Source organism: Schistocerca piceifrons, chromosome 2 (assembly GCF_021461385.2).
Source record: "Schistocerca piceifrons isolate TAMUIC-IGC-003096 chromosome 2, iqSchPice1.1, whole genome shotgun sequence".
Taxonomy (NCBI): domain Eukaryota; kingdom Metazoa; phylum Arthropoda; class Insecta; order Orthoptera; family Acrididae; genus Schistocerca; species Schistocerca piceifrons.
In genome coordinates this window covers 4,778,440-4,791,659 of record NC_060139.1, presented here as the reverse complement: position 1 = coordinate 4,791,659, position 13,220 = coordinate 4,778,440, and the positions used below count along the sequence as shown (strand labels likewise).

Here is a 13,220-nt window from a genome sequence, read left to right as displayed (position 1 = left end):
AGCACCAGCATCCTACATGCAATCTCCTTTACAGGTGAACCACTCTTTCCTAAAATTCTCCCAATAAACTGAAGTCAACCATTTGCCTTCCCTACCACAGTTTTCACATGCTCATTCCACCTCACATCACTCTGCAATGTTCACCCAGATATTTAAACAACTTGACTGTGTCAAACTAGACACTAGTAATACTGTATCTGAACATTACAGGTTTATCCTTCTTACTCATTTGCATTAATATACATTTTTCCACATTTAGGGCTATCTGCCACTCATCACACAAACTGGGAAATTTATCTAAGTGGTCTTGTATCTTCCTACAGTCACTCAACTTTGACACCTTACTGTACACTGCAGCATCATCATCAGCAAAAGACCGCATACTGCTGCCCACTCTGTCTGCCAAATCATCTACGTTTATAGTGAACGACACCGGTCCTATCACACTTCCCTGGGGCACTCCTGACAATACCTTTGTCTTTGATTAACACTTGCCATCTGTATTTACTTGGTTCCAATAAAGAAATTACATAAAATGAATATATTCTTGCAATTAATATTGTAATTGATGATGATAACAATTATTTATCTTTTCTTTTCCTTCAGTGTTTGTCCTATCTGTGGCATGGTCTGCCAACAACTGGCTATCAGCCAAAAATAAGTTGGTAATTATTTATGTTATATATTGCAATTTATCTCAAAGAAGGGAAGTATTGCACATACACTGTCTGTGAATATATAAACTTTATTCTGTATGCATCCATATTTTGACTGTTAATGTGCTACTGCGACAGAGATGGGTGTGTAGGCTATAATTTGTCAAGACAAGTGTCAAAAACCATCTAAAAGACATATACAGAATAGCTAATGAACCAAATGTAAGGTATATACTATGGTGTCCGGCTTCAACCATGTCACCACCTTATCTTGCACCAGGTTAGTGTGTACATTATCTATGAGCGAAAGAATCAAATGAGGTGGCGAGAATTTCTGGTTGGTGTGATGAATGACAGCTTGCTCTACATGTGGAAAAATATAAATTAATATATTGTAGATGAGTAGGAAAAAAAATCCTGTAACGTTTGAATATATCATTAGTAGCATGCTGCTGGACACAGCCACATCGATTAAATATCTAGGCATAACATTGCAAAGTGATATGAAATGGAATGAGCATGTGAGGTAGTACAGAAGGTGACTGCATGACTTAGTTTTATTGGGAGAATTTTGGGAAAGTGTAGCTCATCTGTAAAGAGGATGGCATATGGAATGCTAGTGTGACTCATTCCTGAGTACAGGTAACTGTTTGGGATCCCTCCCAGGTCGGCTTAAAGGAAGATACCAAAGCAATTCAGAGGTATGCTACTAGGTATGTTTCTGTTAGTATTATGGAGGTGCTGTGTGAATTCGAGTGGGAATCCCTGGAGAGAAGATGAAGCTCTTTTTGCAAGTCACTATTGTAGAAATTTAGTGAAACAGCATTTGAGGCCAACTGCAGATCGATTCTGCTGTTGCCAACATACATCTTGTGTAAGGACTATGAAGATAAGATGAGAGAAATTAGGCTTCTACAGAAGCTTATAGACTGTCGGTTTTCCCTCATCCTTTTTTCGAGTGGAACAGGAAAGGAAATGATTAGTAGTGGTACACTGTATGTATGCAGATGTAGAAACACAACTGATACCTCCATAGAATTATGTTCCTGTCCCAGTTAATTTTACAGTGGTCATACTGTTTGCCCTTCCTATGAAGAGAACTTGTTCACTACTGACTTAAGCTGCTTATGCACCTGCAAATCTGCAGAGCTTCAGTAGGATATTCAGAATGTATAATGGTTAACAATATTAGACGAAATACCTGATTTAGACTCAAAAGGTGGTTCTCTCTCAATGTCATTGTATTGTAGAATTCTTTCCACTGATGTCATCTGACTGACAACTTCCGTTGTTTCTCTGATTGCTATCTGTAGCATTCCTGTCAACATCAGAGATTGTGCAATTGCAAGGCCAACATATCCCCCTAGAACACCTGCAATTAAATAAACAAAATAATTACATTAAGAAACCAGTCACCAAAATCACACAAGTCAAATATTAACAAGTAAAAATTCTGGTTACCAGGTGAAAACAGAAACAGACATTTAAAAAAAATCACAAAATGCTAGGTCTCAGGACAACATGTTATTTCTCTGGCAAAACCACTTGTCTTTTAACAGAAATAGATTCACTGGTTCCAAAACTTTTGGTTTGTATCTTTATCATCTGCCAGCTGCTAAGTAGTACAGTTACTCCACTCCACTTAATTAAAACAGGGATGTGTGAATTAGAGATGAGACACTGTGGATTACAGTTAAGCTTCTGTGGTTGTAATGTTCTCATGAGAAGCATGAGGTGAGGGGAATGTAGTAAGTTATTATACACACTATTTAGTAATGAATTTGAGTACTTCTAACTACAAAGTTTTATACTGTGTACGTTCCAGCACTGGTACCTTCGAGCACTGATACAGATCCCCCCCCCCCCCCCCCCCTCTTTTTTTTTTTTTTTTTTTTTTTTTTTTTTTTTTTTTTTTTTTTTTTTTTTTATGGCAAGTGGTAATTTGTAATGGTACATCTCAGCAGTAGAAAAGCAGTGTTACAAGTTTGAGCCCTAGCCCTTCACACAGTTTTAATCTGTCAGCAAGTTTCAAATGAAGCTTTTATTGCAAACTCACTTTACCTCTCTGTTGCTACTGTTCTGTTGAAAACTAGAAGGGCAGGAAGAGAGAGAGGTAAAGCAAACGTCTGCATTTTACTTCTAACCTCTGGTAATAGTATGACAGCTGCTTGGCAAAAGGTTAGAAGTTAATGTCATATATTTGCCATAAAAATAATTTGGAATGAATATTGCAGACAGATACAACAGACATGTATCTGAAGTAGGTAAGGATTGTGTCACTTCCAAAAAAAATGTGATGCAGAAGATGGAAAACTAGAAGCCTAGTTGTCTGCTGTAATCACTTTTAAAATTATAGAATCCATTACAAAAGGCAGACCAGTGAAACTCAGTTTGTTTTCCAAATGGTAGAAATACATAATCAGTCATAGTGTAGTTTACAAAAGTGGTACTTGATGAACTACACAAGAATGAATGTTTCAGAGGTGTATTTTTACATCTATCAAAGGCTTTTGATGATGCTTGATGTAGAATTTGGCTAAAAAACTAAAATTGTTGGAGCAGGAGGAACTGCAAATCAGTGGCTCTGATCAAATCAGAAAAAAAGAGGCTACAAAAGGAAGAGGTAGCACAGGCTCCAAATAAATTAAAATTTTTAATGAAACTTGCATCAAATCAAAAATATATTAATACAGGAATGCCTTAGAGCAGCAACTTAGGACCAATATTGTTTTTAATGTATACCAATAACTTTACACACAATGTTAGACCCACGTAGAAAATTATTTTTGTTGATGGCAGTAATATTATAAGCACAAATAAAACACCAGAACTTATAGTATAAATAAGCAAATGAAACCCTAAATAACATTTAGAACTGGTCTTCATGCAACAAAACACACTGAAAATAAAGAAAACAAACAGCATGAATTTCTGCAGAAAGAGGGAAAATAATTCTGTAAAGTCAAATTTGGATGAAAATTACAAACAGTATATTGTACAGACAGCAAACTCAAAATTTTTGTGTAGTGGGATGAACATAAATACACTAGGGTAAAAAGTCATCAGCATGCTATTCTGTTAGGGTACTGATATCAGTCAGTAAAATCTTCTCAGTTTACAAGCCACATAATCTTGAATAAAATACTCAAGCTTTCAATAGCTGTCTCTGCCATAGTCATCACAAGTTGACTGCCAATAGCAGTGTCTGGAATCTTCCAGAGAGGGCCGGAGAGGTGCATGCGTGGAAGCCAAGTCGGGCAGCTCCTGGAGGCTCTGTCTTACTGTGGGACCGAGTGACATTACATGGTGCAAGCAGCCTATGCCACGTGACTCTGATGACACTGACATCAGGGTGTAACAGACAATGCCTTATAGTTACATACTATTCCTACATGAACTACATCTTTAGTTAGGGATCATTTTTCGGGGGTCCCATACACAAAATGTGGACACAGTCTTCAAACTACAGAGAAGGGCTATTAGAATTAATAAATGACAATAGTATCCAAGTTTCCTGTAAAGATCTGTTTAAACAGCTCAGGATTCTGATTACACCATGTGAGTACATCTACGAGTACTAATGTGTTATTCATGTCATTATTTATTTATTTTCAAGTGCCACTGATTCTTAATGCAAGTGTATCACTAGACTGTAGAACATGCCAGATTATTACAGTAATAGCCAGATGTAAAAGTTTATAAAGTTTACAGTCTAAATCATATGTAAACACAGCAGGGAAAGTTTTGGCTCAATGTGAATACTTTGGAAGTAAAGGAGACCACTCCCTGAATAGCGGAAGTGTTGAGTTCTTGTTAGGCACACGCAAAAGAGAAAGAAAAGGAAAACTTTCTACCTTTCGGAATATATCCTTTGCCAGGATTGCATTTTGACAGATGGACTAATGTCAGGTTGGGATTGTATCATGTGGGGTGGATAGTAGAGAGACGGGAGAAGTTAGCGGCTTTGAGGGAAGCAGCAGGTTTACTGGTTAGGAATGTGGGAGAGACAGGTGATACGCACTCCAGCTAGGCATGTGATACACAGGTACTGGAGATGGTTGGGTGTGATGCATGGGTGAAGGTGATGCAGGGAGGTGGATTGTGAAGGGAGACAGGATGGAGGAAGGGGAAACTGTTGGGTAGAGGGTGTGGGGATAGTAAGTTAATGGATATTGAGCCCAGGAGGGTTACAGTAGTGAAGGATATGTTTCAAGGATAACTCCCATCTGCATAGTTGAGAAAAGCTGGTGGTGGAGGGACAGATCCAGATGGCCCAGATTGTTCAGCAGCCATTGAATTCAAGCATGTTGTGCTCAGCTGCATGTTGTGCCACTGGCTGGTCATCTTTGTACATGGCTAGGTTGTGGTGGCCATTCATTCTGGTGGACGGCTAGTTGCTTGTCGTACTCACATAAAAAGGTGTGCAGTGATTGTGGTCAACAGCTTCACCCAGTTATCCCACAGTGTGATTTAACCTAAATGAAATTAAAAGAATGATCTTCTTCATGAATTGATTCCAACTCATCGATAAGCCTGTATATAATGGGGATTTCAGTCAAACAGGTGGTAAAATTTTGAAGTACTGTTAGAGAAGATAAAGAATCACTGAACAGGAAATGTAGAGATGCTGCCATCAGTGGGGAGAAACAAAGTGCTTCTAGTATTGGAACGAATTTCGTGGCCGTGCTATTTGCCTGTGCTGGTAATTTGAATAGCCCAGACTTCTGCAAACATGGTATGCAGTACGTAATTCCAACAGAGTCCCTGGCTCTGGAGCTTCAGTACTGATGAATACTGCCTTAAAATACTGTCTTACAAACTGCAGCAAAGTTTTGTTATTAATGTGAGCCACATGGTCACAGGAACACCAGTTATTAAGTTCACAATTTGAATGGGAATGGGATGCTAAAGCTATTTAGTCTAGGTGCTCTTAAGATTTTCCTTGAAATCTCCTGAATATCTAAATGTGCTTAGCCTAGGGGATGAAGAGTTCTAGTGATCCAGAAGTATCCAGCAAATTATTGTAAGGTTAAGTTCGAGGTGACTGATTTCAGATTGTAAGATTCATATTGGACTCAGTTTGGCACAGAGATACTGCTGGCAGGGATGGAAAGTTTGTTCATATGCATCAAGCAGGAATGCATTGGTAATGTGAGCCTTTTAGGTTAGCTTACAGTCGATGAAGAACCCCTGGTATTTGACTACCATCTTTGAAGGGATGTGGTACAGGTATATCGTTGCAATGGCTGAATATTAGCTCTATGCCTCGAGAACAATGCTACTTTTGATTTATCTGTGGATACATCCAGTCCATTTATTGTGAGTCACTGTTGGTGCTTGAACATTGTGGCTGTCAGTTACAGTTTCCTAGGGATGAACTTTCCATGTAAATACTTACATTGTTTGCATACTGCTAAACCTTCACCTCCTCCAGCAATAGCCTACTTAGGTGAGCATTGTGGATATCAAACAGAATAGTGCCAAAACAGGTCCTTGTGGCAACGCCATAGTTCAGGTTCCTATAGTAAGTCCTTCATGTCCAACTAGTAGCAACTGATCAGAGAGATAGGGAAACATATGAAGTGACAGCATTTTGATTCCGTGCAGTACATATATCCATCAAACTGGACTCATAGCGGAGATGCTGAGTCACAGAAAGGCATAACAAAAAGGCTGACGGAAAGTTATCTTTCGGTCAACAAGGTCGTTGTCATAAACAGACAATGTACACACATGCGCATGCTCACGCAAATGCAACTCATGCGCACATGACCACAATCTCTGGTAGCTGGAGCCAGACTGCACAAGCAGTGGGGCATTATCGGAGAGGCAACCACGTGGGGAGGGAGAGGGATAGTGGGTAGGGGTGGGGGATGGTAAAATGCTGCTGGGAGCATGTAGGGACAAGGTGGAGCAGCTAGGTGCAATCAGGAGGTTAGATGAAGAGTGGGGGAGAGGGGGGGGGGGGGCACGGAGGAGAGTTAGTGGAAAAGGAGTAAAATAAAAAGACTAGGTGTGTTAGTGGAATAGAGTGCTGTGCTGTGCTGGATGGGGCAATGACAATGATTAATGAAGGTTGAGGCTAGAAGGGTTATGGGAATGTAGGATATATTGCAGGGAGAGTTCCCACCTGTTCAATTCAGAAAAGCTGGTGTTCGTGGGAACAATCCAAACGGCAAAGGCTGTGAAGCAATCATGGAAATGAGTCCTTCATTTCAATGAATGCTTCAGAGCCAGTGCCATCTGGATCCTTCACACTAACACCAGCTTTTCTGAATTGCACAGGTGGGAACTCTCCCTGTAACATATTCTAAGTTCCCGTAACCCTCCTGGCCTCATTCTTTGTTAGCCATTGTCCATTAACCATTGTCCTTCCTCGTCTAACCCGTTCCCTGTTTCCATTCCAGCATTACACAGTGCTCTATTCCACCAACACACCCAGTCTTTTGACTTTTTACTTCTCTCCTTTTCCACTAACCCACCCTCCATCTAACCTCCCGACTGCATCTAGCTCCCCTGCTCTCCACCTCGCTCCTGCATGCTCCCAGCAGCACTTCACTGTCCCCCACGCCGCCCTGCTATCCCTCCCCCTCCCTGCCCCAGCCTCCTCCTCACCCCCACCTGGCTGCCTCTCCCATAATGCCCAACTGCTCACAATCTGGCTCCAGCTGCCAGAGATTGTGGTCATGTGTGTGTGAGCTGCATTGCGTGAGTGTGTGTATGTTGTCTCTGCTAAATTTCTTCTCCATAATGCGATAGGAAGTCTTTAATTGCCAATCTGAACTCCACACTATCCTCCTAAAACTTCTCTCAGCATTTTTGTGTGTGTCCCATTTTCTTAACTTGACTCCAGTGGCCTCTTTTGGTGTGGCAACACTGCTTGAGTGTTCTATTGTGTTGAGTTACTCAGTGACATAAAGTTCCATCTGACTGTTTGACTGCATCGCACATATATCCGAAATCCTCCTAAATATTGCCCTTGAAGTTGTACACTGCATCTTGCCCCCCTCTCCCCTCCCTCCCTCCCTCTCCCTACTGACATATCTCTTGTCCCAACACTCTCTCCCTAATCTTTGATAAATTATTTTTATTTTGAAAGTCTCTTTTATACCAACAAAAAATGGGTGTAACTTTTTAAAAATCTTACTATGTTACTATTTATTGACTGAAACAACTTATTATTCTGTATCTGTGCACTGAAGTTATCATCATTGTTTTCATGTTAGAACAACATTATGATATTATCTGCACTACTTTTCCGATGCTAGTTAGCTAATTTTGCTTCATTTTATTTAGTGGGGGTACATTTGTTGTCAGATATTCTCACATATTCTAGTTAGTGTGTACTGATCGCACACATTTACTTGGCCCCTGAATGGAGAGTGCTGGGAGCAGAAGCTTGTGATCAGCTCACAGCACACTGGCCGCTGAGGCGGGCACCGCTTCCTCCTCCCAGAGCAGCCACCTCATAGCTTTTTCAAGAAACAAACATGTAATGGGTCAGTGCATCACACATGTAACCTGAAAGTTGAGGCGAGTCACTAGAAGAACCAGGTATAGCCTCTTAGCTCATTTTTGTAAATAATGTTAGCAATCACTATGCACAATACCGCACATGGATCAACACTACGTTCACAATGGCTACTTATTGTTATGGTGCAGAATATTGTTAAGTAGCTAAGGGTTGGCAACCAGTGTACACATTCTGGAGCAGCAAGAAGTCAGGTGACTCCCATCGATGACAGAGGGGCCAGGATGAAATGTGCAACCAGTAGGTAAGTTTTAGTGTTTTTGTTGTTGTTATTCTTATACTGGTTATATTGTATGAGGCATGTTTAAATTCTGAAGTCTCCCAGTAACACTCTGAAGACTGGAAGCAGATACAAATATCTGATCATGGTGTGTGCACGTGTATACAGACAGCAGCACAGAGCGGCATGCAGAACTCTAGCATATGCAATGACAAGAGTGGTTTTTATACTAAAAATGGTGATATTTTACTAAAGGAATAGTAAGTAATCATTTATTTTCTCCACATGTGTTTTGAGTTCCCGTTGAATTCATCAGCAATTGAGTGATACAAGGGGGGTAATGGTGTCTTGAATGTATAGAATGTATATTTGTGGGTGTGACAGTTCAAAGATGACAAAACTTCATGTGATGACAAATCAAAACAATCTCAGCCTCGAACCAGCCAGTCTGACAACATACTCACACATGCGGAGACAGTTGTTTTGGAGGATTATCAATTGAATGCACAAAATATCACATGCATAATCAGTACAATTCTGCATGACAGCCTGAAAACATGGAAAGTCCTTCAAGTAGGTGCCACAAGTACTGGCAGATGACCTCAAGGCTGCATGAGTGGCAGTTTGCCAGATGATGTGGACGGAAAGAATGGGACTTACTTTTCAACAACTGTGATAATGGATGGGATGTGAATGCTGTTCTCCAGTCCTGAAATGAAGTACCAATCAGCACAGAGGAAGAACACACACTCACTGCCTAACAAATTACAGTGGCCATGTTTTGAGACAGTGATGGCATAATCCTTACTTAGTGTTTCAAAGGGCACTATGGTGACACAAGCAAGCTACCAAAATGTTTTGAGAACAGGGTTCTTCCAGCACTGCAAAAAATATGGCTGGCAAAGGCCAGATGTGTGCTCTTCAACCAGGACGATGCAGCAACTTATCAGGCAAAAGCTGTGCAAGAGTTTCTTCATAAAGACAACTTTGAAGTGTCTTCTCTAGATCCTTCCTCATCTGACCTGACTCCTAGCAATCTCCCCCCCCCCCCCCCCCCCCCCCCCGCCATGATAAACGAGACACTCTATGGTTACACATTCTCCAGTCAAGCTACTATTGCGTCGGTGATTTTCCAGTAGTCAAAAACAGATTCCTAGAGAACCATTTGCAACAGCCAAGGTATCATGGCACTGACACTGTGAAAAGTGTGAATGGCTACAGGCTGGTTACGTTGAGAAATGAGAGAAGTTTCAAATTTTTTTCTGACAATTTTTCTAAAAGAAAACTGGAGATCTTAGAGTGGAATACATCATATATAATTGGTATTATTTTTTTTTTTTTTTTTTGTTTTTTTTTTCCATGTCACATTACTTTGTTAATTTCATTTTATTATTATTATTACCACTTTATTGCCAATTCTTCAATTACTACTCTTACCGAACAGACTGCAACAGACTTATACTTGATAAACATACACAAAAACATAGAACTACATTAATACAAATTATGAGACTTTTGTAGCTTCATAGTGAAAATAGTAAGCACTGAATGGTGTCCCTAGTTAAAAGTGGCAGCTACTTAAATTAAGACATATAAAATTAGGCAGAATATAAATAGCACTATCAGACTTAGTTTCAAGCTCGAACCATTCCACTCATCTGCTCCATAATATCAGCGCTGAAAAATTCAATAACTGAATACATAAGTATTTTCAAGCTGTCATGTGCTTTAAATCAATGACATTTAGGAATGACTGTATTTATCTTTTCCTAGTATATTAACTGTTGATTCTTTGTCTCATACTACAGTATTTATGTGCTACGTCTATGTTGTCATACTTGTGTGCTACAGAGTATTTTGCCACAATGAGCAACTCTTTTGGTCTCATGTTCCTCAAATTTTTGTGAACAAGGGACTTTTATTTCTTTTGTTCATATTTATGTATATAAACATAACATTTTTCTCTCAGTATTGTAATATATAAATAAGGTGGTAACAGTTACACTATGTTTAATCAAAATTGTGACTGTAGGGGTAATTTCACTACATAAAGGAAAACACTTGTGTGGAATTTATACTGTGAACGACCACCTTTATTGTACCGCACAAACACACTTGATACATACGTTAACGCGGGAAAACGAACACTCCCGTGTCCTCCAAAGAACCCCGCTCGTAAAGAGAATCTCTCAGTGTCTTGTCGACTATCGACTTGTCACTCCCACACAGCCCCCTCCCTGAAGTGCGGAGCACCCGGTATGGTGGGGTACTTAAACTTCACCTCTCGGCCTGCCTGAGTGCGGATAGTGCGGGTGTGGGTGCTGCTTGCTGATTCTGTTGCTGCATTAGGCCCCCTGGTGTGGGGCTCATGTGGGACACAGCTGTCTGGTTCTGCAGAAGGTGTGGGTTCGTTGCAAGTTGTGTCTGAAGTCGTCTGTGAGACTGTCGTTGCTGTCATTGTCCAAGCGGGTTTTACTCGCTCAATGGAAACTTAGGAGGATATCCATTGTGTGTGTGTCCCATTCTGGCACTTGGTATGGTCCAGTGTACGGTGGCTGTAACGAATGACGTACCAGGTCTGTGCGGAGCATGATGTGGGAACAAGTATCGAGGGACTTGTGTATGAACACTGGATGCGTGCCGTGCTGAGACGTCGGGGCTGCACGTAGTGTCTCTGCCTGCTTCCTCATTTGTTGCAAGAGGTGGGGTAGTTGTGTGTCATCTGGGAGAGGAACTGGTGCAAGGAATTCTGCTGGAACTCGGAGTGGTTCTCCGTATACCAACTCTGCCGAGGAACAATTGATGTCTGTTTTTAATGCGGTCTGTAACCCCAACAATACCAATGGCAACGCTTGAGTCCATGAGTCCTTGTGGCACATCAGGGCAGCCTTTAAGGTCCGGTGCCACCTTTCCACCAAACCGTTGCTGGCCGGGTGGTAGCTAGTAGTATGGTTTCGTTGGAAACCGCAGAGTTTTGACTGTTGTTGGAACAGTGTTGACTCGAACTGGCGTCCTTGGTCGGTGGTAACGAAAAATGGGCACCCAAAACGAGCCATCCAAGTTTCCAAGAATGCGCATGCAGTAGTCTCTGCAGAAATGTCCCTGATTGGTGTAGCCTCTGCCCACCGTGTGCAACGATCCACTGCCGTAAACAAGTACCTGTAACCTTCTGAAGGGGGGAGGGGTCCAACCAAGTCAATATGTACATGCCCAAAACGTGCCGTTGGGTTTGGGAATTGTCCTACTGGAGCATGAACATGGCGTCCCACTTTGCTATGTTGACACTGATAGCAGCTGCGGGCCCACTCCCGTGTATCTTTCTTGATTGAAGGCCACACAAAACGGTCCGTCACTAATTTCACTGAGGCATTGGTTCCCGGGTGTGCCAGGTTGTGAATGCTGTCGAATACCTTTCGTCGGAACTGGGGGGGTGATGTATGGGCGTGGTCTAACCGTGGAGGTGTCGCACCATACCTTACATGGGCTGCAGGGGACGTCCACATGTTGTAAACATAGGCCAGTGGATGGGTCCACCAACAAGGATTGCAGCTGCGTATCTGAAGCCTGAGCCCTTGCCAATTCGGAATAATCTAACATTGGACTTATCCCATTAATACGTGAGAAATAGACTGCCACAATGTTTTCGGCACTATGGATGTGACGCACGTCTGTCGAAAACTGGCATATAAACTCTATATGGCGGGCCTGGCAGGGGGAACATGAATCACTGACTTTGTAGAAAGCTGCCACGAGAGGTTTGTGGTCGGTGTATATGGTGAATTGTCTGCCCTCAACTAAGGGGCGGAAGTGCCTGATGCTTTCATACATTGCAAGGAGTTCCCTGTCATATGCACTCCAATGAGTTGACTCATCTGTAGTTTTTGTGAGAAGAAACTTAGTGGCTGCCAATGACCCTTCACTCTCTGGTGCAGTGCTGCCCCGATTGCGACTTGGCTTGCGTCCACTACTATGGCTAGCTGAGCTCCTGGTGCAGGGTGTGCAAGCCCCACTGCGTTGTGAAGGCTGTTTTGCAGTTCCTTGAAAGCCGAGTCCATCTCGGGTGTCCATGGGAGTGGGCGCTTGCCAATTTTGTTGTGTCCGGCCAAGGCATTGTTCAGTGGCGTCTGGATTGCTGCTGTTCCGGGGAGGTGGCGACGATAGAAATTTATCATCCCTAGGAACCGTCGGAGATCGTGGTAGGTTTGAGGCCGTGGTAGGGTACGCAACAACTCCAGCTTCTCTGGCAGTGGGAAAATGCCCTGAGCTGACACTTTATAACCCAGGAAGGTTACAACGGGTTCCCCAAACACGCACTTGTCCTTGTTAAGTGTAATTCCATGAGCACTAAGCCTGCTTTGCACCTCGCTTACGTGTTTCTGATGGTCAGAAACATTCTCCGAAAACACCAGAATATCGTCTAAATAGGCGAAACAATATGGTAGTCCTCTTAGTATGCTGTCTAGGAACCGTTGCCATGTCTGGGCCGCATTTTTCAGCCCAAATGGCATCACCAAAAATTCAAACAGCCCGAATGGGGTTGTCACTGCAGTCTTTGGTATGTCCTGCTCTGCCATTGGGATCTGATTATAAGCCTTACGGCAATCCAAAACACTGAATATGGATGCCCCGGCCAGTGAATGGGTGAAATCCTGTAATTTCACTACATAAAGGAAAACACTTGTGTGGAATTTATACAGTGAACGACCACCTTTATTGTACCGCACAAAGACACTTGATACATACGTTAACGCGGGAAAACGAACACTCCCGTGTCCTCCAAAGAACCCCGCTCGTAAAGAGAATCTCTCAGTGT

General features: G+C 42.0%; 1 protein-coding gene across 1 annotated transcript in view; it reads right to left on the bottom strand.

Moving 5' to 3' along the window:
• Positions 1-13,220, bottom strand: part of LOC124777963 (ATP-binding cassette sub-family C member 4-like) — a 256,857-nt gene that overhangs the window by 35,043 nt on the left and 208,594 nt on the right. Inside the window, exon 20 of the mRNA XM_047253522.1 lies at positions 1,858-2,028. Within this exon, the coding sequence (XP_047109478.1) occupies positions 1,858-2,028 (171 nt within the window). The remainder of the gene's footprint in view (positions 1-1,857; positions 2,029-13,220) is intronic.